General features: G+C 43.7%; 1 protein-coding gene across 1 annotated transcript in view; it reads left to right on the top strand.

The window, feature by feature from the left end:
- Positions 1-21,932, top strand: part of ALPK2 (alpha kinase 2) — a 182,336-nt gene extending 160,404 nt beyond the window's left edge. Inside the window, exon 11 of the mRNA XM_082242560.1 lies at positions 21,312-21,932. Coding sequence (XP_082098686.1) covers positions 21,312-21,528 — 217 coding nt within the window. The 3' untranslated portion in view covers positions 21,529-21,932. The remainder of the gene's footprint in view (positions 1-21,311) is intronic.
- The last annotated feature ends 3,023 nt before the right edge of the window (positions 21,933-24,955 follow it).

Below are 24,955 nucleotides of genomic sequence, written 5' to 3'. Positions count from 1 at the left end.
GTTCTATTGTAATTTGTAATGCATTATTTAACCACTTAAGCCCCGGAGGATTTGGCTGCTAAAGGACCAGGGGTTTTTTTGCGATTTTTTACTGCGTGACTTTAACGGACAATTGCGCGGTCGTGCGACGCTGTACCTAAACGAATTTGACGTCCTTTTTTTCCCACAAACAGAGCTTTCTTTTGGCGGTATTTGATCACCTGTGCGATTTTTTGATCACGCGCTATAAACAAAAAAAGAGCGTAAATTTTGCAAAAATAACAATATTTTTCACATTTTTTTATATGAAATTCCCCAAAAAAAAAAGTAAAAATCAAAATTTTTTAACATTTTTCGGCCAATTTGTTTTATGCTACCTATGTTTGGTAAAAAAAATCGCAAAAAGCGTATTTTGATTGGTTTGCGCAAAAGTTATCGCGTTTACTAACAAAGAGAAAGATTTTTGTCATTTTTGGTGTTTTTTTTTTTAACGCGTAATGGCGGCGATCTGCGATTTTTTTTTCGGTACTGCGACATTGCGGCGGACAGATCGGACCCTTGACTGACATTTTTGACACTTTTGGGGTTACCAGTGACATTACTGCAGTAATCAGTGCTATACATATGCACTGTTACTGCAAAAATGACACTGGCAGGGAAGGGGTTAACTTTATTGGACAGGGAGGGGTTAAGTGTGTCCTAGGGGCGTGCTTTCTACTGTGTAGGGACATTGCTATTGGTGCAAAAGCAAAGATCAACCGTTCTACATAGTAGAACGGTCAGATCTTTACTTTTACACAGGGAGAACTGACAGGCAGCTTGTTTACACAAGCTGCTCTGTCTTTCTCCCTTCACAGGAGCGATCGCAGTGTGACTGGCGGACATCGAGTCCGCCGGTCACACGCACTGACTTGCCTGTGAACGAGCCGCGGCGGGCGCGCGCCTCGGCGGGCGCGCGCCCGCCCGCGATAGGCTCGCAAGTCAGTGACAGGCGAGTGACGTACCGATACGTCACTCTGCCTGGCCGGGGCTGACCGCCGCAGTATATAGTCGTGCGGCGGTCGGCAACCGGTTAAACATTTCTCTAGCATTTCCAAACGAATTGTATACTGCTGGAGTAAAAATCTAATAATATGTTATTATAAGGTTTGAACACGCACTACAGACAAAGATTAAGACCCCGTTCGCACTGGGGAGACGCTACTTCCCGGGGCGACCTGTGAAGTCGCGGTGCGCTGCTCGCACCGCGACCTCGGAGCGGCCAGCACGGACTTCATATCATTGAAGTCTATGCAGGTCGCTCCGGGTCGCCCCAAAGAAGCTCCGGACCCTTGTGTCGCTCCTATTAGAACGGGTCCACAGCTTCTCTATGGAAGGCGACCTACGGCGACCTGTCAGGCGACCAGGTCGCCTGACAGGTCGCCCCAGTGTGAACGGGCTCTTAGCCATTGTGATATATAAAATCTTTACAAATAAAACCAAGTTTCATAAACAAACAGAAATATTGCTTTTTGACAAACCGAAGTGCAACTTTAAAATATAAAAAACCCCAAAAACTGTAAACTCCATTGGCTGTAATGTCATTGCACGTATTACCAACATTAAATATTAGGGAAAAATATAAGAAAAGCCTTTTTCTTAATTGTTTAGTTTTCAGCAGCTTAGTAGATGCTCCTTACTTATGCGTATGCGGTGGTGCAATACATGTTTAAACTTTAATGTGCTATTATTACAGGCTCTGGATGGAATTGTGTTACATAGTTACATAGTAGGTGAGGTTGAATAAAGACAATAGTCCATCCAGTTCAACCTGTGTAGAAGTGTGTGGCTGTAATCATCTCTCATACCCCTGAATGTTCTGATCCTTGAGATGTACGTCTAGAAGTCTTTTAAAAGCCACCATATTACCTGCAGAAACCACCTCTTGTGGTAGAGAATTCCACAATCTTGTAGCCCTAACAGTAAAGAACCCCCCACGTTGCCTGAGGTTAAAACGCTTCTCCTCTAATCGCATTGTATGCCCCCGAGTCCTCATGCAATCCCTGCGACTGAACAGCTTTTCTTCTAAGCCTAGATCCCCATTGAGATATTTAAAAATTGCTATCATGTCCCCCCTCAGGCGTCTCTTCTCCAGGGAGAATAAATCAAGCAATTGCAGACGCTCCTCATAATCAAGGTCCTCCAATCCCCTAATCAGTTTAGTTGCCCTTCTCTGGACCCTCTCCAGCTCCAACACATCCCTCCTGAGGACTGGTGACCAGAACTGGACAGAATACTCCAGATGCGGTCGGACCAGAGTTTTATAAAGTGGAAGGATTATAGTCTTATCTCTGGAATACATCCCTTTCTTTATGCATGCTAATATTCTGCTGGCTTTGGCAGCTGCCGCTTGACATTGCATGCTGTTGCCTAATCTATCATCCACCAAGACTCCCAGATCCTTCTCCATTTTTGATTCCCCCAAGGGTTCCCCTCCTAACGTGTATTGTGCTTTTATGTTTTTAGTCCCCAAGTGCAAAACCTTACACTTCTCCACGTTAAACCTCATTTGCCATGTCGTTGCCCACTCCGTTATTTTGTCCAGGTCATTCTGTAGGATATCTGCTTCATGCTGTGCAGTTATTGCCCTGCCTAATTTTGTGTCATCTGCAAAAACTGATATTGAACTACAGATCCTGTCCTCAATGCTGTTTATGAATAAATTGCCGATATGCCGTGTTGCCGATATAGAAATGGCCAGCAGAGGAGTGTTTATTTTGATGATGTCAATTTTTTATTTAGTTTTAGTTATAGTCTTATGACTAAAATGCCATTTTAGTTTTAGTCGTATTTTAGTCATCTGAATTGTTTTAGTTTTAGTCGTATTTTAGTCATCTGAATTGTTTTAGTTTTAGTCGTATTTTAGTCATCTGAATTGTTTTAGTTTTAGTCGTATTTTAGTAGACTAAAATTGTGTTAATTTAGTAGACGAAAACGTTTTAGTCGGTTTTAGTCGACAAAATTAACACTGATATGTGGGAAGAGGTTATATAAGGCATTTATAAACAACGCTTTTGCCCCACTCTCAGCTAAATGCCTCTGGAACAACAGGTGATGTCTCCATGCCTTCCAATAGAGCTGGAAGCTCAAAATCCTGCAAGAAACTCCGCCAATTGCAAGAATGCATTCTCGTAGGATTTTGGGCTCCCATCTCTACTGCAACTGGAGGCCAGGGCAAAGGCAAGTACATTTTTGTGGGGGAGGCAGTGGGCTGGCCAAAAAGTTGACTATATTCCATGGGAGGTCCACTGTAACCAAATAAGGTCCTACAGAGAAATGATGAACTTTTGTTTTATCCTTGACAATGGTCTGCAGTTGGTCATACATAATTGTGCATTGCCCCATTTGTGCCCACTCATGTACAGACATTCCTACTATAAGCCAATCTCTGAAAAGGCCTTGTTTAGCGGTGGACTGGACTGTGTCTGAGAATGGTAACTTTATATTCAGTAGCATATTTCATATAAAAAGCTCCATGTAGTGCACTTCAGAAGAATTATACTTTCAGCAGTTTTCAAGCATTGAAGCACTTATGGATGGTTCAATAAAATAAATGGCAGGCGCATTTTTAAACCTATATCTGAATGAGGTTGAAAAATTGTAAGGATACAGATTATGATGAATGATGTTTGCATCTAGCATTTCATACGCCAGTGCAGGAACATTTGCTACTTTCTAAAGCAAACCTTTACAGAATTCACTGACAGTTTTTGTTCTAAAATGCTGCTTAAAGTGGAACTTCAACCAAAAAGGGAAGTTGTTTGTTTGCCTCCTCCTCCTCTTTTAAATCTGGCTTTTTTTTAGGTGGGCGGGGGCGGGGGGGGGGGGGACAGGTACCTGGTTTTGACAGGTGCCAGCTCCAACTTCCACCCGGATTGCCTTGGCCAGGGGTCTCCAAACCTTTTACAGTAAGGGTCAGGTTTAGGGGGGGGGGCAGGACTGAACCCAGTGGGAGTAAACAATGTCCAATCTTTGGTATTAAGGGCAGAAATAGTTGGTGTCGTTGGGAGGGATAGTGCCCCATTTTGTTTGTCAGCGCAAGAAATTATACCCCATCATTGGTGTCAGTGGAGGGAATAGTGCCCTATTGTTGTATCCAGGAATTATGCCCCGTTGTTTGTGCCAGTGGAAGGAATAATGCCTCCAGGGCTAGATAAAGGCAAGCAAAGGGCCACATCCGGCCCCAGGGCTGCAGTTTGGAGACCACTGGTCTAGGTGATCCGAGCAGAAATTCACCCTCCCCTCTTTGCCCGCAGCCTTCTGGGACACATCACAGGTCCCATAAGACTGCAAGACCATTCACAAATGGCAGCGCAGCTCGCGCACACACAGCGGAAATCTGGTTTCCTTTAGTTAAGATGCCAGCCCTAAGGACCCGAAGCCCATTAAAGAATCAGCTCGGGTGGGGACAGCGCTGGATTCCTAGATGGGTAAGTGTCCTTATAATAAAACATGAAATAAATTTCCCTAAGGCACATATTCAAGCACTCACAAAAGATTGTTGTGTCGCAATGTAAAAGTTGTGAAAGCATGAATTAGCAGTCAATAGGTGATAGGAGATAAGCAGCTGTCAAGGGGAACAAATGATTGAAATAAATTGCTATGCAGTAAAAATTGGGTAAAGCATTATCAATAAAAACATAACTAGTAGTGATCCGCAGCTCCAGGTGATTCAGATCAGGGAAAGATCCATAGAAAAGTGCATGCAAACAGCCAGGGCCCTGGATCAATAAAAGTGTCAAAGTTTAATAAAACATCACTGGAAGACTTACATGACAGTCTCTAGGAAGCGCTTCAGAGGTGAAAATTGTAAAGCTGTGAACAGCAGACAGAAACCAGCTGAGCTGGATGGTGGTATGCCATACCGCTGTAGATCAAGAAGCTGTCAGTATGTGCACTGAGCCCTCTGCCGATCGATCGATGCTGCAAACTAGGAGGGCTGACTAGCACTGGAGTTGGACTTACAGGGACTCAGGATAGCAAGGTGAGTGGAGGATCCACTCAACAGCAGTGTGAGATGTAGGGCTGCTGGGCCAGGGGATGGAATGCCAGACCTCCAGGGGTACAGACCGCTGTCAGCGTGTGAGGATTTCCCTCTGGACTGTTGGATGGGGCTTAGGGAAGCTGTGGGATTCACCATGAGGACACTCTTCCCTTTGCAGATACTTCTTATCACAGTCCTTTGAGCAGTAGGACATAAAGTGGACAGCACTGGGACACCATAAGTAGTGTTCCAGGCCAGGCAAGCCTTAATGTTAGGTCAACAGGGGTTACCAGCAGCAGCAAAGTGCCGTTGCTCCAGAGCTTAGTAAATGAAAAGCTTCACATTGTAAAGAGTACCCAATCACATGCAAAGAAAATGAAAAAAAAAAGAGACAGGTCTACTTGGTTGGTGACAGACTGGAGGGTGAGTACATCAGACTGGGGGCTGGCTGACTTTCATGCACCTCTTATAATCCTTTAACCTCATTTTTTTAATGAAAAAAAAAAGAGAATTTTTGCTTACACATGATTGGATGATGGAAGTCAGCAGAGCTTCCCCTCATTTAATAAGTCAATGATGGCGAACCTTGGCACCCCAGATGTTTTTGAATTACATTTCCCATGATGCTTAACTATACTGCAGAGTGCATGAGCATCATGGGAAATATAGTTCCAAAACATCTGGGGTGCCAAGGTTTGCCATCACTGTACTAAGTTCTGGAACAGCTGCACTTACAGAGTAAAACAGCACTTTGCCCTCCAGACTCAGGCAGAGCCTTCAGCATGGATCCTCAGTAAGGGCTCTTTCACACGGTCCGCCTCTGTAGGCGGATCCGTGCGGCTCAGCGGGGATCGATCCGCCGATCCCCGCTGAGCCGGCGGATGACAGCTCCGTCTCCGCTTGCAGTGTGGAGAGGGAGGTGTCACAGCCCCCGCTGCTCTCTATGGGGGATCGGATGAGAGCGGACCGATTGTCCGCTCTCATCCGATCCGATCCTTGAACGGATGGAAAAATAGGGTTTCCATCCGTCCAGATTTCACGGACAGGATCGGATACGGATGGCAGCGGGTGTCAGCTGAGGTGTCTCCGCTGACATCCACTGCCCCATAGAGCTGCATGGAGGATCCGATCAGATCCGCCTAAAAAACTGACAGGCGGATCTGATCAGATCGCCCGTGTGAAAGAGCCCTAAAACTCCTCTTTTTGCTCTCAAAGGATAAGCAGCAAAATAGCCTCCCCGCACAGCTGTCACCTCAATGAAACAGGGAGGATCAGCTGCAAGGAAGGGCAACAACCATTCTGGCTGGGAACCTCTTCTCCTGGGAAAGAACACTGGTGTCTGAGGGTTCAAACTATTTATATGCTTCCCAACCACCATCTGGCCACACCTCTCCAAGGATTGGTGGGGGCTGCATAAATATTTAGGCTGCTCATCTGACTCTCCCACCTACTTCATTCTGAAAGCCTCCAGAAGACAAGGGGAAGCAGTCAAACTCGCAGCCTGCAGAGCCCAGAGCAGCCCAAAGCAATCACATGCTGCTCTGCTAATTACAGGAGAGCCACAGAGCTCAATCTGCCTAACCATACATAGCAGCCTATCTGGGAGGGTCCTACAAACATAAAATGCATAAAAGGTGGGACTCAACACATAATCATTTTTTATATTTCTCATAATGAGCCTCAAAATTGCATTTTTGTTTAGGACAGAATAGATGCAATGTCCTCTGTCCCCAAAAATCAAATATTATCATTATATAACACTGAAATGTTATGCTTCAAAACAAATCCCGTAATCCTGTATATTGAGAATATATCCAGTAGAAAAGTCTTGGCACCAACCTACATTGTGCCAAAATATCACCAGTTGTGTTGAAGGCCACTATCGGCCCGTCTATAATTCTGTCTCTGCGACATGACGTATTCCTTTAATTCACAGCAGAGGGATGCATGCCTTTATTGAACCATTCTTCATTGTGTTTTCATTATGCGCTCAGCGTCCTCATCATTAAATTCTCTCACTTCCACACACAAGGATTAATATAGTTCTCTTTTTCTCCAAGTCGTGACTCTCCGAATGCCTTATTAGAGTAGGTAATATTATTTAATGAGTAAAAGGTTTCCAAAGGTTTCAGCTGGTAATGAATGATGGCAGGTTTTTAATGGTGAGCAGTTTCTATTTCTTTCTGGCAGCACACTCATATACTAGAAGTTTTCTTCACTTAAAGCTGATCCAGTCATCTATTCCTAGAACTTTATTAAAGCGGAGCGACGCTGCATCTGAGCACCACAATCTGAAAATGCTATTTCATTCATTTGTAATATTCAAAGCAAACTCCCCCATCCATCCATGTCACCGTGCTTTATTTTGCTGAGATCACTTTGAAAAACACCCTCCCAGCATTTCTGGCTGTGGCCATCTTGAGTAAGGGCAGATTATTCATGTAGCATTTACTTCCTGGAATTCATCTACCCTTAGTTCAGGCATGCAGGCAGGAGACTCCCCTCCTTAAGACTCTTAGGATGTATGACATCATTTGCCTAGGCCTGGAAACAAGTAAGTCACTGAAGAAATGTAAAAAAAAAAATAAGTTTAACCACTTAGACCCCGGAGGATTTGGCTGCTCAAAGACCAGGCCCTATTTTGTGATTTGGCACTGCGTGACTTTAACAGACAATTGCGCGGTCGTGCGACACTGTACCCAAATTAATTTTTTTCCCCCAAAAACAGAGCTGTCTTTTGGTGGTATTTGATCACCTGTGTGATTTTTACTTTTTGCGCTATAAACAAAAAAAGAGCGATCATTTTAAAAAAATAACAATATTTTTCACATTTTTTTATATGAAATTCCCCCCCAAAAAAATGTAAAAATCAAAATTTTTTAACATTTTAGGCCAATTTGTTTTCTGCTACATATTTTTGTTAAAAAAAATCGCAATAAGCGTATTTTGATTGGTTTGCGCAAAAGTTATTGCGTTTACTAACTACGGGAAAGATTTATGTCATTTTTATTGTTTTTTTTTTTTAACTAGTAATGGCGGCGATCTGCGATTTTTTTTTTTTTTTTTTTGCAGGACTGCGACATTGCGGCGGACAGATCAGACCCCTGACTGACATTTTGGACACTTTTGGGGCTACCAGTAATCAGTGCTATACATATGCACTTTTACTGTAAAAATGACATTGGCAGGGAAGGGGTTAACTTTATTGGTGATCAGTGGGTTAAATGTATCCCTAGGGGCGTGATTCTAACTGTGAGGGGGGCGTGGCTTGTGATGTAACCACAGAGACATACAATCCTACATAGCAGGATCGTATAGTCTCTGCAGTTACATCAGGGAGAATGACAGGCGGCTTTGTTTACATCAGCCGCCTGCCTTTCTCCCTCTCCAGCGGACATCGGACCCGCTGGTCACTCGCGCGGGGATGTCAGGGAACGAGCGGGGGCAGGAGCGCGCCTCCGGCGGTGCATGCTCGCCCCCTAGAGGCTCGTGGGTGAGTGGCGTACCTGTACGTCACTTTGCCCAGGAGGGGCTGACCGCCGCAGTATATAGTCGTGCGGCGGTCGGCAAGTGGTTAACCAATTCCCAACCCCCGCCGCAGTTTTACTGCGGCAGGCTGGCTCTCCTGCGCAAACCGACGTAGCTCTATGTCGGTCGCGTGCAGGGTGCTGGGGGACGAGCGCACGCTCCCACCCCCACTAGGCAGCGGGGATGCCGATCCATGGGGCTAGCGGCCACGATTGCCGCCGGGCACCCGCGATCACTCCCGACTGAGAGAGAAGGACGGTCAGCTATTGTAAACACAGCTGACCGTTCTTCTCTCTGAAATGATCACAGAGCTCCTGTGATCCTTCTATATACTCCCATACAGTTAGAAAACACTCCCCTAGGCTCACACAACCCTTTGATCACCCCTAGGTTAACCCCTTCCCTGTCAGTATCATTATTATAGTAACAGTGCATATTTTTAGCACTGATCACTGTAGTAATGTCACTGGTCCCCCCCAAAAGTGTCAAAAATGTCAGTTAGGGGTCCAGTCTGTCCGTCGCAATGTCGCAGTCCAGCTAAAATTTGCAGATCGCCGCCATTACTAGTGAAAAAAATAAATAAAAAGGACATAAATCTTCCCCTAGTTGGCCCATGTTAACAGGGTACTTGAAACCTCTACTATATCACCTCTTCTAGCACAAACACCCCAAATCCCCCTTCCTGGCACAAATCCTGTTCCCTATCCCCTCTCCCAACACAAATCCCACCAAATCACCTTTCCTAGCACACCGACCCCCCTCCCCCCCATTTACCATCCTATAACATCCTCCCCTCCTGCCCACCCAGGGGGCACTCCACTGAGCAGCAATGTAATGGTGCACTACATTAATCATCACTGTAAGGGGGCTACATTGACCACTAATGTAAAGGGGCACTACTTTACCACTAGCGTAAGGGGGCACTACAATAACCCTCAGTGTAAGAGGGCTCTACACTGACCTCCAATGTAAGGGGGCACAACATTACTACCAATGTAAGGGGGTACTACAATACCACCAATGTAAGGGGGCTCTGCATTGACCAATAAAATAAGCGGGCATTACAATACTACCAATGTAAGGGAGCTCCACACTGACCACTAATGTAAGGGGGCACTACATTACCACCAGTGTAAGTGGGCTCTATATTGACCACCAATGGCACTCTGTCTGCACTTTTTTTTCATGGCCATTATTAATAATTGTTTCATTTATTAATTGTTGCTGCAAATAACTTTAACAAAGAAGCCCCGAGTTTCATGTATGCTAACAATTTTGCATTCCTTATTCTTTTATTTGATGTATTATACAGTATATCAACTTACTGCTCAAACTATGTACTCTTTAGATATACAGTATATTATTTCTTAACAGGGATTCCTTGAGACCTGAAAGTTATTTCAAGTTATTCTCCATGGTATAAGGCCTCATGCACACTGGATCAGCTCTCCTAGATGCCCTTGCTCCTGGCAGAGGTGTTTTGGCAGAAATAAGCTTCATGCTTGTAAATAGAGATGACCTTGCAGTTCGCTGCGAACTTTGCTCGTTCGCTGTGCGCCGATCATACAAACATATGGCGATGTTCGCGGCCGCCATATTCTTTTACATTGTGTAGAACTTTGACCCTTGACACATCCATCAGGTGGTACAGGACAGCCAATTGAGACATTTCGGCACATGGACATACCCCCTACCTTATAAATAGACCTGATCTGGCTGCCATTTTACATTCTGCTTTTTGTCAGTGTAGGGAGAGGTTTGCTGTGTGAAACAGGGACAGATTGTCAGTGACACAAATTGCTTGGTAATAGGTCCACAAAAGTCCTTTTAAGGACTGGTATTAGGTGTACTGTCTAATTGTCTATATTCTGTCTTTTGTCAGTGTAGGGAGAGGTTTGCTGTGTGGAGCAGGGACAGATTGTCAGTGACACAGATCGCTCGGTAATAGGTCCACAAAAGTCCTTTAAAGGACTGGTATTTGGTATAGGTGTACTATTGTTTGGTGTGCAGTATATAGGGGTGTAATACACTTATAATATACTTTCTAATATAGAAAGCATATTATAGTGTATTTGGGTACTGCAGAAATTTTGCCTCTTTCGCTGCGTTAACTCTGCTACACACAGTGACAAAAGTTACTGGTGAAATTGGTTGTAGAACTGGTGTGATAGACCAGTGGCCCCCAAAACGACAGATTGAAGTGGGGTGTTATATACCTTCTTCCACATATACTGCGCTTCTCAAGAGACTTTTGTCACAGGGTCATTTAAAAAATTACAGGCAGAGGAAGAGGCAGGCCCTTCCGCAGGGGTGGTAGGGGTAGGGCAGGAGCACCAGGCTGGAGCTAAAGTGGGAAGTTGCAGAAGATGCGTTCGATTACGTCAAAGGACGCACCAAACTTGGTTGAGTCGCTCACTCAGCCTTCCTGTTCTGCACCTCCAGCCACAGAATACAAAGTTGTTTGCTGTCAGGTGAACGCCTGTTGGCTAATTTTTGGGGCCTGTACTGGCCATCACTTACTTCTGTATCCTGTGAATGCCTAATTTTTCAGACTGACATTGAAAATCAATGGGTCTGTAAACATTCCGCTAAATTGTGGAATGGATGCGGACCCATTTTACAGATGTGTGAATGGACCCTATATGTATTTGACATGTATTTACTGGCTGCTGTCAGTTCTGGCTGATTTAGAAAAAAAATGTTTTGGCAACATTTCCAATAGCAATACTTCTGGTATGTCAGTGTCCAAGTTGTGGGACTATGTGTGCACAGCTAGTAAGTATTTTGTGGCTGCAAATATGACCTGGAGGTTTTTAATGTTCGCCGCCATTGAAGTGAATGGGGCCTGCCACGAACTTGCGGTTTGCGAACATTTGAGAAAGTTTGCGGGTTGCATACGCGAACCGCCCCGTCCGATGTTCGTCCATCACTACTTGTAAATGCATGTTATACATTTAGGCGCATTTAGGAGTATCAAGCGCTTGGGTGTTAATTAATTTTATTGGTCTGAAATTATAATTTATTCTGGTCATTGAAATTAATTAACGCTTATTCCATGCATTTACATATGTCAAGCGTTTTTTTTTTTTCTGCCAAAACGCCACTGCTCCTGAATGCGCTGGTAGTGGATGTTTTTTTCTGCCTTTAAACTCTTCTAAAAGCCTATGTGTGCATGGACACATAGGCTAACATGGAGGGGCATTTAGACTCCAATAGACAGACAGGTGCCCCTAGGAGCAGCGTTAAAATCATCCAGTGTGCATGAGGCCTAAACGTTTAGAAAGGCTGCTATGATGAGATAAAAAGATGTGAGACTTCAAACGGTCTTCAAAAAGATCTGTAAACTGAAAACATGAAAACTTTCAGGCTTCCGAGTCCATGCCTATATTTGTGCTTAGAATGGCTACATTATTGATATCCTCTGTATTTTCCCTTTGAATGCCCGCGGTGTGTTGGATCGCTCATCTTATTGAACAAAAATGTTCCCACTCATTTATTGATATTATTTGACCACAAGCTGCGATGTGACTCATAGAAGCAGCAAGATGCTATAAAAATATGCATTTGATATTTCCAGGCACAGATAGCCTGCTTTATTTACAATGGTTGATCCGAGTTTTCTGCAATTCTAAAGTACGTTGTTTTTCTTTTTTTTTTTTTATCGGTTTTCTTATATCAGGTATCTGATTGAGGTAGGGGTTGTTCAGGGTGAAGAAGGTCCCTTTGTTCCACTTCTGTTCATCTAGGCTTCTGTAGATTCCAATAATACTGCTTCAAGTTTAAGTTTGACAAAAAATGTAAGGGTAAACTCACCCCGTTTTTCCCTCCCCACCGCCCCAGTCCCCGCTGCACATACCTCTGTGGGTGGGTGATTAGCTGTCGCTGCCCATGCAGCCAATGCAACAGTTCAGGAATTTGAAAGCCCCAGTCTGCTTTCCTTCGGACTTCCCGGATGGATCAGAATGACTCTGATTGGTCACGTGCTGACATGTGACCTCTGACTAATCTGAAATGTCCAGATCAGTCCCGAAAGCCCTAAGAGAAGAAGAGCAGGGCTTTTATATTCCCAGACTGCTGCAATGGCTGCATGGGCAGCAACAACTAATCACCAAGAGAGGAAAGTGCAGTAGAGAACGAGGAGGGGGAGTATGTTGGATTTTACTGTAGCGCACAGTCCTGTAGGAGCCGCTGGATTTTTGGGTCTTTCCCACACACAGCTAGGTAACAGGAATTTTCCACATTTTCTTCACAGGCTCAATAAACAGTCGGAGGGGTTTTGTTTTGTTTCTGTTTATTTAGGGCAGTGGTCTCCAAACTGCAGCCCTTTGCATGCCTTTATCTAGCCCTCGCTCGGGGCACTATTCCTCCCAATGATACCAATGATGGGACACTATCCCTCCCAATGATACCAACGATGGGTCACCATTCCTCCAATAGCAATGACAGGGCAATAGTCCCACTCCTAATGACCAAAGGTGCATTGGTCAGAGGCATTGTTTACTCCTACTGGTGCTGGGGCATTTTCTACCCCTGTGGGACCACAATCCGGCTCCTCTAATGTCTGAAGGACAATACACTGGCCCTTTGTTTAGAAAGTTGGGAGACTCCTTATTTAGGGGATACGTTGGATAGGGTTGAGGGATGCATAGGATGCCCAGAATTGAAGAAAGGGATAAACTCTTGAGGACTGGCTAATGCATCTGGCTACTGCAAATTGACTGCAAAGGTGCTGTCCATCCGAGGGAGTGATAGTGCAGCAAACCAGTGTCAAGCAAAAGTTCCAAAACTGAAGATTGAGGCATGCCAAAGCACCTGGCTACTGCTGTCCCAAGCTAGAGAAATTAGGTTTCTTCTGGCTGCTTTGCGCTGGCACTAAGCTGTCCTCAGGACCTGGACACATAAAGTATTGCTGCCCTATTGTCTTCTCTATAAAGGCTTGGGGTGGGTAGAAGTGAAAGTCTTGAATCCTGGAATCCAAGAGGCTGCTGTAGAGGCCTGGAATGGATTTCTGGGGGTCTACAGCTAAGCCTAGCTGAAGCTGATAAAGGGTGTAAGGCTTCCAGCTGCTCGTTCTCTCTTCCTCTCTCTCTCACTCTCTCCCTCTGCCCAGGGTCAGAGCCCACCCAGCACAGGGGTCCCCTCCAGATGACTGGACCCTGGACTGTGCTCCCTGACTGCCAGGCTCCTGAATATATATGGGTTTTTCCTGCACCTACTGGGCCTCGCCTCCCAAGGGATTTGAAACTCCATGAATATTCAGGCTGCAGTGTCTCCTCCTCCACCCACTAGATTCTAGAACTTTCCACAGAGTTCTAGAAAACAGGGGGAGGTAACAGAATTATAGCCCTTGGAGCACTGCACAATCAACCCCTTCTGCTCTGCCTACAGAGGAGTAACTACATTTACCTCACCTAGCAACTAGGATTGTGCTACATTAGTTTACCTTTTTCATTTTTTTTTTTGAAAAATTTTCTTTGAATTCCAGCTCCACATTGTATAGAACATGGAAGGGCTGTCTGTTTTTTTTTTATGTCTCTATTGCAGATAAATATCTCTAAGGGCCGGTTCACACAACAATTAATGCATTCTGGATGTCATTCTTAATGTGGGTTTTTGATGCATCCTCACTAAGAATGCAGGACTGATGGTCCTGCATTGTACATGATGGCATTAGAGTGCACCCAAGTGACAGAGAGAAGCAGATTCAAAGGGACTGCTAACGTACATTTTTTAATGTCTCCCTATGTTTTCCCACTGCAAGAGTCGTTTTTCATTTACCCATAGTTTAGCTTTAAAGATACTTAATATTTTTGAGGCAGCCATTGAAGAATAAACTGTTTTTGTCCAAACACAAGAGTCACATGTTGGTGGGCTTTGTGTATTTCTTCCAGATCTGTGCAGTAATCCAGTGTGAGAATTTCCGTCTGTGTAGGAGCTTCCTGTAATAAAGACCGCTCCCTGCTGCTCTCTCTCCTTGTGCAGGGTGACTGGTCTTTTCTCTGCCCCCTCCTGCAGATTTCTTCAGGCAGCCTGTAGTGGGTGGAGCCTGTTGGGTCCCTCCCACAGCTCTGCTCTCTGTACAGGCAATGTACAGCACAGTGATATTGTCACTGCTATTTTAACAAGTTACCATCTGGGTTTGTAAAGGAGTGTGGTGCACACAAAGTTAATTTATATCCTTTGTGGCTACAGAAGGATATATTTAAATGAAAGTAATTGTGGCCAAAGTTCAGCTTTAAAGGGTAACTCAACTTTTGTGGGAAAAAATAGCAAATAACAAAAAAATAATATAGTGTATACAATTGCGACTCAAGTCACATTGTAATTAAATGTTATTAAAATGACCTTTCCTTTTAAATCTACAGCACTGTAATTTTCTGTAAAATGCATTGCAATATGGCAGCCTGGAGGCTTTCTATACACAGATTTCCTGCATGTGTGATTGGCATACTGATTTCCCAGAAGTCTGCACCAAGATACAAGTCAGATTTTGAGCATCCCCTGCAACAAAAATGTAATTTTTGTTGATACTCCCAAATGGAAACCACATTTAAAGGGATGCAAACCCTGCAGCTTTCCTCATTAGAGCCCTGCAAGTGTAGCAGCTGATTGATAATTATATAAATCCTTGCAATGTACATAGATCGCCCAGATGGGAATGTTTTTTTATTTCTTAACACAAGTGGAGTCACTCTTTAAAATAGAATTCCAGCCTAAACCTAATAGTCCTAAAAATTACACCTCCCCCTCCTAACACTTATGCTGACTAAACTGTGCAGAAAAAAAAAAAAAAATATATATATATATATATATATATATATATATATATATATATATATATACACACACACAGCTGCATCTCACAAAATTAGAATAACACCAAAAAGTTAATTTATTTCAGTAATTCAATTCAAAAAGTGAAACTCCTATATTTTATATAGCTGCATTACATACAGAGTGATATATTTCAAGCACTTCTCTCTTTTAATTTTGATGATTATGGCTTACAGCTAGTGAAAACCCAAAACTCAGTATCTCAGAAAATTAGAATATCACATAAGACCAAAAAAAAGACTTTTAATACAGAAATGTTGGCTTACTGAAAAGTATGTCCATGTACAGTATAGTATGTACTTAAAACGGTCGGGGCTCCTTTTCCATGAATTACTGCATCAATGCGGCGTGGCATGGAGGCTATCAGCCTGTGGCACTGCTGAGGTGTTATTGAAACCCAGTTTGCTTTGATAGAGGCCTTCAGCTCGTCTGCTTTGCTGGGTCTGGTGTCTCTCATCTTCCTCTTGACAATACCCCACAGATTCTCTATGGGGTTTAGGTCAGGCGAGTTTGCTGGCCAATCAAGCACAGTGATACGATGATCATTAAATCAGGTATTGGTACTTTTGGCAGTGTGGGCAGGTGCCAAGTCCTGCTGGAAAATGAAATCATCATCTCCATAAAGCTGGTCAGCAGAGGGAAGTATGAAGTGCTCTAGAATTTCCTGTTAGAGGGCTGCGCTGACTTTGGACTTGATATAACACAATGGGCAAACACCAGCAGTTGACATGGCTCCCAAAATCAGCAAGGACTGTTGAATGGAGGAAGAATGCAACTTGGATTTTGTGCCTCTCCACTCTTCCTTCACAAAGCAAGGTCCATAAAGACATGGATGAGCAAGTTTGGGGTAGAGGAACTTGACTGGCCTGTACAGAGTCCTGACCTCAACCCGATAGAACACCTTTGGGATGGGTTGAAACGGAGACTTCAAGGCAGGCCTTCTCGAACACATTAGTGCCTGACCTCACAAATGCGCTTCTGGTAGAATGGTCAAACATTCCCATAGACACACTCCTAAACCTTGTGGACAGCCTTCCCAGAAGAGTTGAAGCTGTTATAGCTGCAAAGGGTGGGCCAACTCAATATTGAACCCTACGGACTAAGAAGCGGATGCCATTAAAGTTCATATGTGTCCCAATACTTTTGGTAATAAAGTGAATATTTACCTATTTTCAGCCTCCTCTGGTCCTGTCATGTGATCTGACTCCCCTGTACCATCCAGCAGTGGCTGCAGGGGAGAGGGGGGGGGCGCCGACACCGTATGGGACATGCAAGCCTAGGGGTGATGTCACCTCTCCTGGATTTCCAGGCTGTTGTCGGAGAGCTCTCTCTCTTCTCCTCTGTCTGGTTGACACAGGGGATCACGTGACCAGACCAGGGCAACTTGAAAATAGGTAAGTAAATGCATCAGGTTTTTTACACTGGTTAGTCAGCATAGGTGTGAAGAGGGGGGAGGGAACATTTATAAAATAGGGGGGAGTGAACATTTATAAAAGAGGGGGAGGGAACATTTATAAAATAGGGGGGAGGGAACATTTATAAAATAGGGGGAGGGAACATTTATAAAAGTAGCTAAGTTTCCTTAGACTTGAATTTTACTTTTAAAGCACCAGCTGCTGATGACCATCGCCTTGAATCCTGCCTTTTAAAAAATACAAACACTCTTTTCCGATGTCCATCCCCATCCTTACAATGGAAAAATGTAACCAGGAAGACTGAGGGCATCTAGTGGAAGAAAGTAATCACTTTGGGGGGCAGCACCAGAAAGGAGGTGGGCATTGCAGCTAGAGCTGCTTCTTTATTTTTCAATTTCAATATCTCTTTATTTTAATTTTTCACATAGCAAAATAATATACAAACCACAAAAAAAATAGTACAAAATCCAGTAGCAAAAACAAGAACAACATTGTTGCAGTAAATTTGTCAGTTATAACATTATACTACCAGAGGAAAAGGAAGAGAAAAAGAAAAAAAAAAAAAAGGCTTCTTTATTTTAAATACTGGTTGAACCATTTTAAAATAGAAAAGGAGAGGGTTATTGGCCTTTAAGGATTATGATATGCACAACAGGTACAAAAGCAGAAGAAAGGGAATGTCTCCACACAATTTCTATTTTTGCATAATTCATATGTACTCATAGCAAAAGATTTGTATATAAAAGTTAATATAGTATTCAAATAATATTAATGAAGGTCTTGTCAATTTTTCATATACATATAATAAAATTAGATTAAATTTAGAATTTCCAAGTTTCAGTATTACAAAGTTTTCTATAAAATATGTGAAATTAAACATTTACAGTGTATATCTCCAATACATTTGAAATGGAAACATTACGGAGAGTATAGCCGTTTCTTTTTTATTTTTGATCATTAAGTTTTTGTTCAAACTATGGACATCATAAATGTCTGAAATAAAAACTGCGCTGTCCCAATGCAACCAATTAGAGTCAGATCTACCCTGAAAAAGAAAAGAGAAAGAAAGAAAAGGAAAACCAGGCTGTTTGCTGTGGAACAGCTCATCTGAGATAAATAAATAAGCCCCATTAATAGAGGTGAACAAATAGCAAGAACCCATTCCCTTAATCCCCAGATTCTATTATTCGCACAACTGGTGCAAATATTCAGACTGCTGCTGGAGTGTTAGTTTGTATCTAAATCCAGAGTAGGGAAGGGTTACAACCCATGTCCGTTTTATTTTTTTCTGGGTTCCCAAAACCGAAAAACACCATAATTACATAATACTCACAGAAACAAGTGCATAACACTATATGTAGCCAAAAGTGGATTGGCATTGTGCAGTGCAGGACCCAGAGGGGTTTCTTTCATTGGTTTTGGGTGCTCGTTTGTTACCAGTACCCTGACCGCCTGTGAAACGCGTCAGCATGTGCCTCTAACCCTTCGTTTACTCCATCATAGCAATTCATCTGAATTCTGAAACTACATTTTTTTTGCATGGTATATGTTCATCTATGATATGCTGACCCATTTGTAACATTAAAGCAGTAGTAAAGTCCGCTTTGTGATTTTTACCTACAGGTAAGTCTATAAAAAGGCTTACCTGTAGGTAAAATTAATATCTCCTAAATGGGCACTGTTTAGGAAATATTCACCTTGGATGCAGCAGCCAATGACGTCACTGTTGCATGCGCTCTAAAAAACTGGCTTACTGTGCTGGACCTTCAGAGCACCATGCCAGAAATGAAGGCTCCCATGCAGATATGTGAGAGTGACGTCATCGCGGCCCCGGCCAATCACACAGCCGGAGTCTGCAAATCCGAAAGGAAGATGGGGGAAGATGGAAGCCCTCTCAGCGGTAACTATGCGCCGCTGGAGGGCTTCGTTTTTAAGGTGAGTATTTCATAATGTGGTGGTATGTGATGCATACTAACATATTATGCAATTGTCTTACAGGGGAAAGTTTTTTTTAATAGTGTAGAAGTTTACAACCGCTTTAAAGTGATTCTAAAGGCACAATTTTTTTTTTTTTTTTTAAACAAACATGTTATACTTACCGGCTCTGTGCAGTGGTTTTGCACAGAGCAGCCCCTATCTTCCTCTTCACGGATACCCTGCTGGCACTCCTGGCTCCTCCCCCATGCTGAGTGCCTTCAAAGCAAGCTGCTTGCTATGGGGGCACTTGTACGTGTTTGCTCCAGACCCGGCTCTGTATGTCCATAAACACCCTCCTCTCCTCACTGGCTGTGATTTAAAGCAGCAGGAGCCAATGGCTCCCACTGGTGCCTTCCTGTCCAATGAGAAGGGAGAAACCCGAGAGAGCTGCTGCTCCTTTGCATATTGCTGGATTCAGATCAGGCTCAGGTATGTATTTGGGGGAGGGGGCTGCATGCAAAAGACTTTTTGCCTTAAAGTGGTTCTAAAGGCTCAAGGTTTTTTTTTTTTTTTAAAACCTCCTTCGTGCAGCATCCCCCTAATACTTGCCTGAGCCCGATCTTCCCCTAGCAATTTGCATGACAGCCTCAGCTCTCTGGGAACTCTCCCTCCTCATTGGCTGAGACAGCTGTCAATCACAGCCAATGAGGAGAGAGAGGGGGCGGGGTGGAGCTGGGGCTCTGTCTGTGTATGGACACACAGAGCCATGGCTCCTGAATAAGCCTGAATAAGCCTGCTTGGGTATCTCCATTGCAAGCTGCTTGCTCTGGGGGCACTTGGCAGAAGGGAGGGGCCAAGAGCGTTGGCGGGGGACCCGAGAAGAGGAGAATCGGGGCTGCTCTGTGCAAAACCATTACACAGAGAAGATAAGTATACCATGTTTGTTATTTTTTTTAAAAAAAAAACCTTATCACTTTAAAGCGGAGTTCCGGGCACAAAATCAACCTTTTTTTTTGTGCCCATCCACTGGCTCTTCTTCACCTGAAAAGGAATTGGATAGTTAGGTATATTTTTTTTTTTTACTCACCTTGTTATTGTAGATAGAAAATACTCACCTATTCTACACTTCCTCCCTCTTTGCCGCGGCTCCGCCGTCACTTCCTGCCTTGCGATGATTCCTGGGAGCTGAACGTCATCGCTCCCAGGAATCAATGCGACGGCACCGGCCCCGCTCGTCACTTCCGGGGAGACGCCGCATTCCCTGCTAACCAACTTCTGGGCATGCCCAGAAGCTGTGGAGGAATGCGGCGACGCACCGGAAGTGACGAGAGGGGCCGGTGCAGGCGCATTCTGGGAGAAGAAGACACGGAAGAAGACGCCGAAGAGGGCCGCGCCGGCTTCAGCTGCCCACAACAGAGATGGCAACGCTGTAGAAGAAATTTTATAAGTGAGTATTTCTTCTTGCAGGTAAGTGCGAACCGGGACAGATCAGAGGCTAGCCATTGTGGAATGTACTAACCCTGACTGTCCCGGGGGTATGTTTATTGAAAAAATGTTTTTGTGCCCGGAACTCCGCTTTAATCCATAGAATGCATTAAGGTAAAAAAAAGTTCTGCCTTTAGAACCACTTTAAGTATTATGTAGGAGTTGAGTGGTGAGAGCTATGAACAGGGTATTTTTATGGTAAATTTTCCATTTAGTAGACCATGAGCCTAATGTGAAACGCAATAAAGTGTTTTAACAATGCACAATAAATGGTATTGTTTTTATCCATATTCTGTATATTTTTTTCTGTAAAGTGAAAAACGGATTACGTATACATTGTTACATCAGACCAAGCTGGATCAATGTAATTCTGTAAAAATATCCATATCTGCAATTCTTCTTTAAAGGAGAAGTACAACCAAAGCTTGTTTGGCTTTACTTCTTTTGTGGATCACAGGAGTGAAGTTCGTTCTGCATTCCTGTTACCGGTTTTCAGCAGACAGCGGGGTGAAGCCAGCTGTCTGCTGATGTCACAGAGCGGGTCCAGGCTCGGGAAAGATCGCGACCATATGGTCTGTATCTGCCCCCATGCCTAAACTGGCACCCAGGTCAACCTCTCAGCAAGTCGCTGAGAGCCTGAGCCGGCCACTCCCGCCCCCTCCACAGCCCAACACTCCAGTGAGTGAGGAGGGGGGCAAAGCAGAGAGCCGGTGACTGACAGTCACCGGCTGTCTGCTCAGGGAGCAATGAGAACTGAGCAATTGGTGGTGTTTGATCGCTCGGTTCTCAGTGATAGAGCTGGCGGGGAACAGATGCAGGATCAGACCGATGCTGCATCCACCTAGGTAAGTATGATTCCTAAAAAACATACATACATCTCTTTTAAGCTCACTACAGGTCTCCTTTACATTGTGGGAGAGTGACATCATCATTTTGATTTGCAATTGAAAGTAGAATCTGCGCCAAACTGCTCTAGCCACTTGAACGTACATAAAGATTGCTCTGTAAGGTTTTAAAGCAATACCCTTATCATGGTAGAGGTGCTATCGGATATTTGAGTTTATCAGGAATTAATATGTGGTTGTGGATTGTTTTTTTGTAACCTCTTTACACTCTCCATTCTCTTTCAGTTACAAGGGATTTAAAGGAAACTGCTCTGTCTCCTTCATCGATCAGTTCAAGGCCTTGCACCAGTGTAACAAGTATTGTGAAATCCTCAGCCTGAAGCCCCTGAGGCCCGTTAACCCGAAACAAAAAAAAACAGCTCCCACCAAGGAAAAAGCCCAGCCAATCCCAACCACCTCCCGCAAAAGTCGCAACAGCATAAAGCCGAAGAATAAAACATAGCGAAACGCTGGGCTACGCTATCTAAACAAACTGTCCTACATCATGTGACTGAGGAACCCACAGGACTGCACTGGCAGGCATGAGGGTAAATTGGCCAAGGACCCATAGCAATCAGTGTCCCAGTAGCTGCATGGACATAGTACTCCCTGCTATCCTGTTATCAATGTTATCCACTGAGAACAAATGTAAAGGGATATTGCAAGTTTGCTGCTCCTTGGAGAATGCTGCCGTAGGCCTATGCCTATATGATAAATATGACTTCTATCTAAACCTGCCTTGGTAGGATAGCCCTGATGTCTAGACTTTAAAGAAAAAGGAAGGCTGCCATTTTTGACCATGCTAGTTGCCTGGTTGTCATGCGGATCTTGTAACTTTGCCACCCTCTAAGCTACTGACTTGGAAAAAATTTGATTACTTAGTCAGTGACTCATAAAGCACTGAAGCCATGAAATCCGCATCATTGCCATGCAACAAGAGTTTTCGAAAAAAGGGATTAGCAATGACAGCCTCTGTTTCCTTTCAAAGGAAACCTACTAAAATGTTGTCCTAGTTGTCTGTAGTCTACAGATTTTAAAAAAGTTCCCACTGATGGCTCTTGGCTTTCACAGAACCAGATCTGCTGTAGTTTGCTTGTGTGCACACCGACTCCATTAAAGGGAGACCACAATGTATTTCTTGCCATTCTATGGTATGCACTATAAGTAATAATTAGTGATCTGCCTAGGGCTGCTGTTAAAAATCATTGGGGACCCATACAGCCTATTTGACAGGGCCACCGTTTAACCCCCCACCCCCAGCCTGTGTGGGTGCAGGTGCATGACCTCGAGCACGGCTCCAACCACATGAACAAAACATTCATTTACATGGCCAGAGTCCCCAAGCGATGAGCCCTTAATTATGTTTTTCAAATCATTTTTTACATTATTCATAGCTCAGGGGTGACTTTGGTAAAATATCAGGGGTTTAAACGGATCCCTGGTGTCTCACTTTTGAGACACAGAAAGTGATTGAGGACACAAATTCTCAATCCTTTTTCTGCAGCCTCAGCTGCTACAGTATGAATGAACAGGATATACAGTATACAGGATATACACAGGATATACTCTATACAGAGTCTCCCTGTTCATTCACAAACTGAAGCATAGTAAACACATTGGAGGGGATGGAGATACAGGGGCATCAAAGCTGCGGATGGAGATCCTGGACAGGAGATGAGAAGCCATGATTAGAGCGGCAGAGGGAGGCTAATCCCTGAAACCAATCCCCCTTATGGCTGATCCTGCAGCAGCTAACAGTCGGTAGGTGGGAGAGGAGGAGAAACCAGCTGTGATGCAGGGAGGGGGAACTGCCTGTGCCATAAAGCTGCTCAGGTCCCCCTGTTGAACTGATGGGACCTGGGCCGGTGCTACCCCCATGTCAGTGACCCTGGATGTGCCACTCACGTTTGCCATGTAGGAAGCGTTGTTGGATCCACATAGTACAGCTGCTGAGAGCTACCAGAATGGTTTGCGCATGTGTTTATAACGCACATGGGACAATGTGCGTTATGTTGTACTTAGGTTGACATAAGGCAGTCCATGCATTTGATAGTTTGGACCAGAATTCTGGCAGCATTATGCAACGTACAGTACTGTTTTGCCACACCTTGTGGTTTGCTCCAACATTGGGAAGATGGGTTGGGTTGTCATACAATGAATGGCACTGCAATGCACATAAGCTGTGTTACCCTGTGTTGTGGTGATGCACCCCTTCCTGCAGAGCACTGGTGTAAATGGGCCCTTAGAAAGGTTTTCAAATCATGTGACCCAACTGCTTAGTGTGCTTTAAAGTAGAACTATGGCCAGACTATGGACATTCAACTATTTGCATATTCTTACCAAGCAGTAAATAGGCTTCAAAATGTGCCCTCACTGACCTCTGTAGTGTCAACTACCTTGGAGCAATTCATTCTCAGACTTTAGAATAGAAGCAATGAAGTTGTTCAGGTCGGGTCTTAGCACTCTGCCCTCCCCTTTTCCTGTGCACCTGCACTGTGATTACATGTGCGCAACCATTCTTAATCTATTTTTTAACCTCAGAGGGGCCTTTGAAATATTTTTTTCTGGTCTCAGGGAACCTCTGGGAAAAAAAAAATATTTTACCTACAGTTTGTGGTACATTATTGTGGTCGCTAAATTTTAGAATGCTTTAAATATATTTAACGCCCAGGACAGTTTATTTTTTACACCCTCCTGCTCTGTGCAACGTTATTTTTTTGTAAAATAAAATTATTTATAATAACAGAAAAATGCAAACAGGAGAAAATTCCCTAATATCAGTAGTCAGTTTTGAGGTGCCTCCTTGCTGGTCTGAGTAGGTAGGGGATCAATTTAACTTTCCTCACTGCTCAAGGAACCCCTAGTAACCTCAAGAGGAACCACAGGATTTCACTGAACCATTTTTAAGAAAGGCTGACTTAGAGATTAGAAGGTTGGCAGGATGCGAGGACGGGGGAACTGAGCTACAGAGGAAGTAGAACTGAGAAATTTCATGGTAAAACTTTAAAGATGAATTATTCCACAGTGCCTTCAGCTACAGAGATCAATGGAGGCTTGATTCAAAATGTATTTATAATTTGTTAAGGATTGGTAAATATTTTATTGCCCATAGCCTGGCCATAGTTCTGCTGGAAAGGGGGAGCCGAGCTACGAAGAGAACGTAAAAGTAGAACTGAGAAGTTTCATGGACACGCTTTGAGGATGAATTATTCCACAGTGATGCAGCTAAAGAGTTCAATGAGGGCTTGTTTCAAACCCTATTTACAATTTGTTAAGATTTGTAAATATTTTAATGCCAATAGCCTGGCCATAGTTCTGCTGCGAATAGGGAGCTGAGCTACAGAGATAAAGTAAACGTAGAACTGAGAAGTTTCATGGTCAAACTTTGAGGATGAATTATTCCTCTGTGCCTGCGGCTACGGAGATCAATGGGGTTCTTGTTTCAAAACATATTTAAAAATTGTTAGGCATTTGTAAATATTGTATTGCCCATAGCCTGACCATAGTTCTGCTGGGAATGGGGAGCTGAGCTACAGAGAGAAAGTAAACGTAGAACTGAGAAGGTTCATTGTTAAACTTTGAGGATGAATTATTCCACAATGCATGCAGCTACAGAGGTTAGTGGGGACTCGTTTCAAAATGTATTTACAATTTGTTAAGGATTTGCAAATATTTGAATGCCCATAGCCAGGCAACAGTTCTGCTTTAAAGTCCAAATCCATTTCACAGTAAACTAGAAATGAATGACATGAAATGAAAATTTAGAACTGTTTCCTTTTATTAACAATGGAACACAGGCAAAGTACAGACAAACACCCACATCCAATAGAATCACATGGTGAAGTCTTGAGTACATGCCATTGAAATGTGGGCAAATACATAAAATAACT

Source organism: Pelophylax lessonae (genome assembly GCF_965119305.1).
Source record: "Pelophylax lessonae genome assembly, chromosome: 1".
In the NCBI taxonomy this organism is placed as follows: Eukaryota; Metazoa; Chordata; class Amphibia; order Anura; family Ranidae; genus Pelophylax; species Pelophylax lessonae.
Note: the sequence above shows the minus strand (reverse complement) of the source record. Positions and strands in the feature narration are given on the sequence as shown.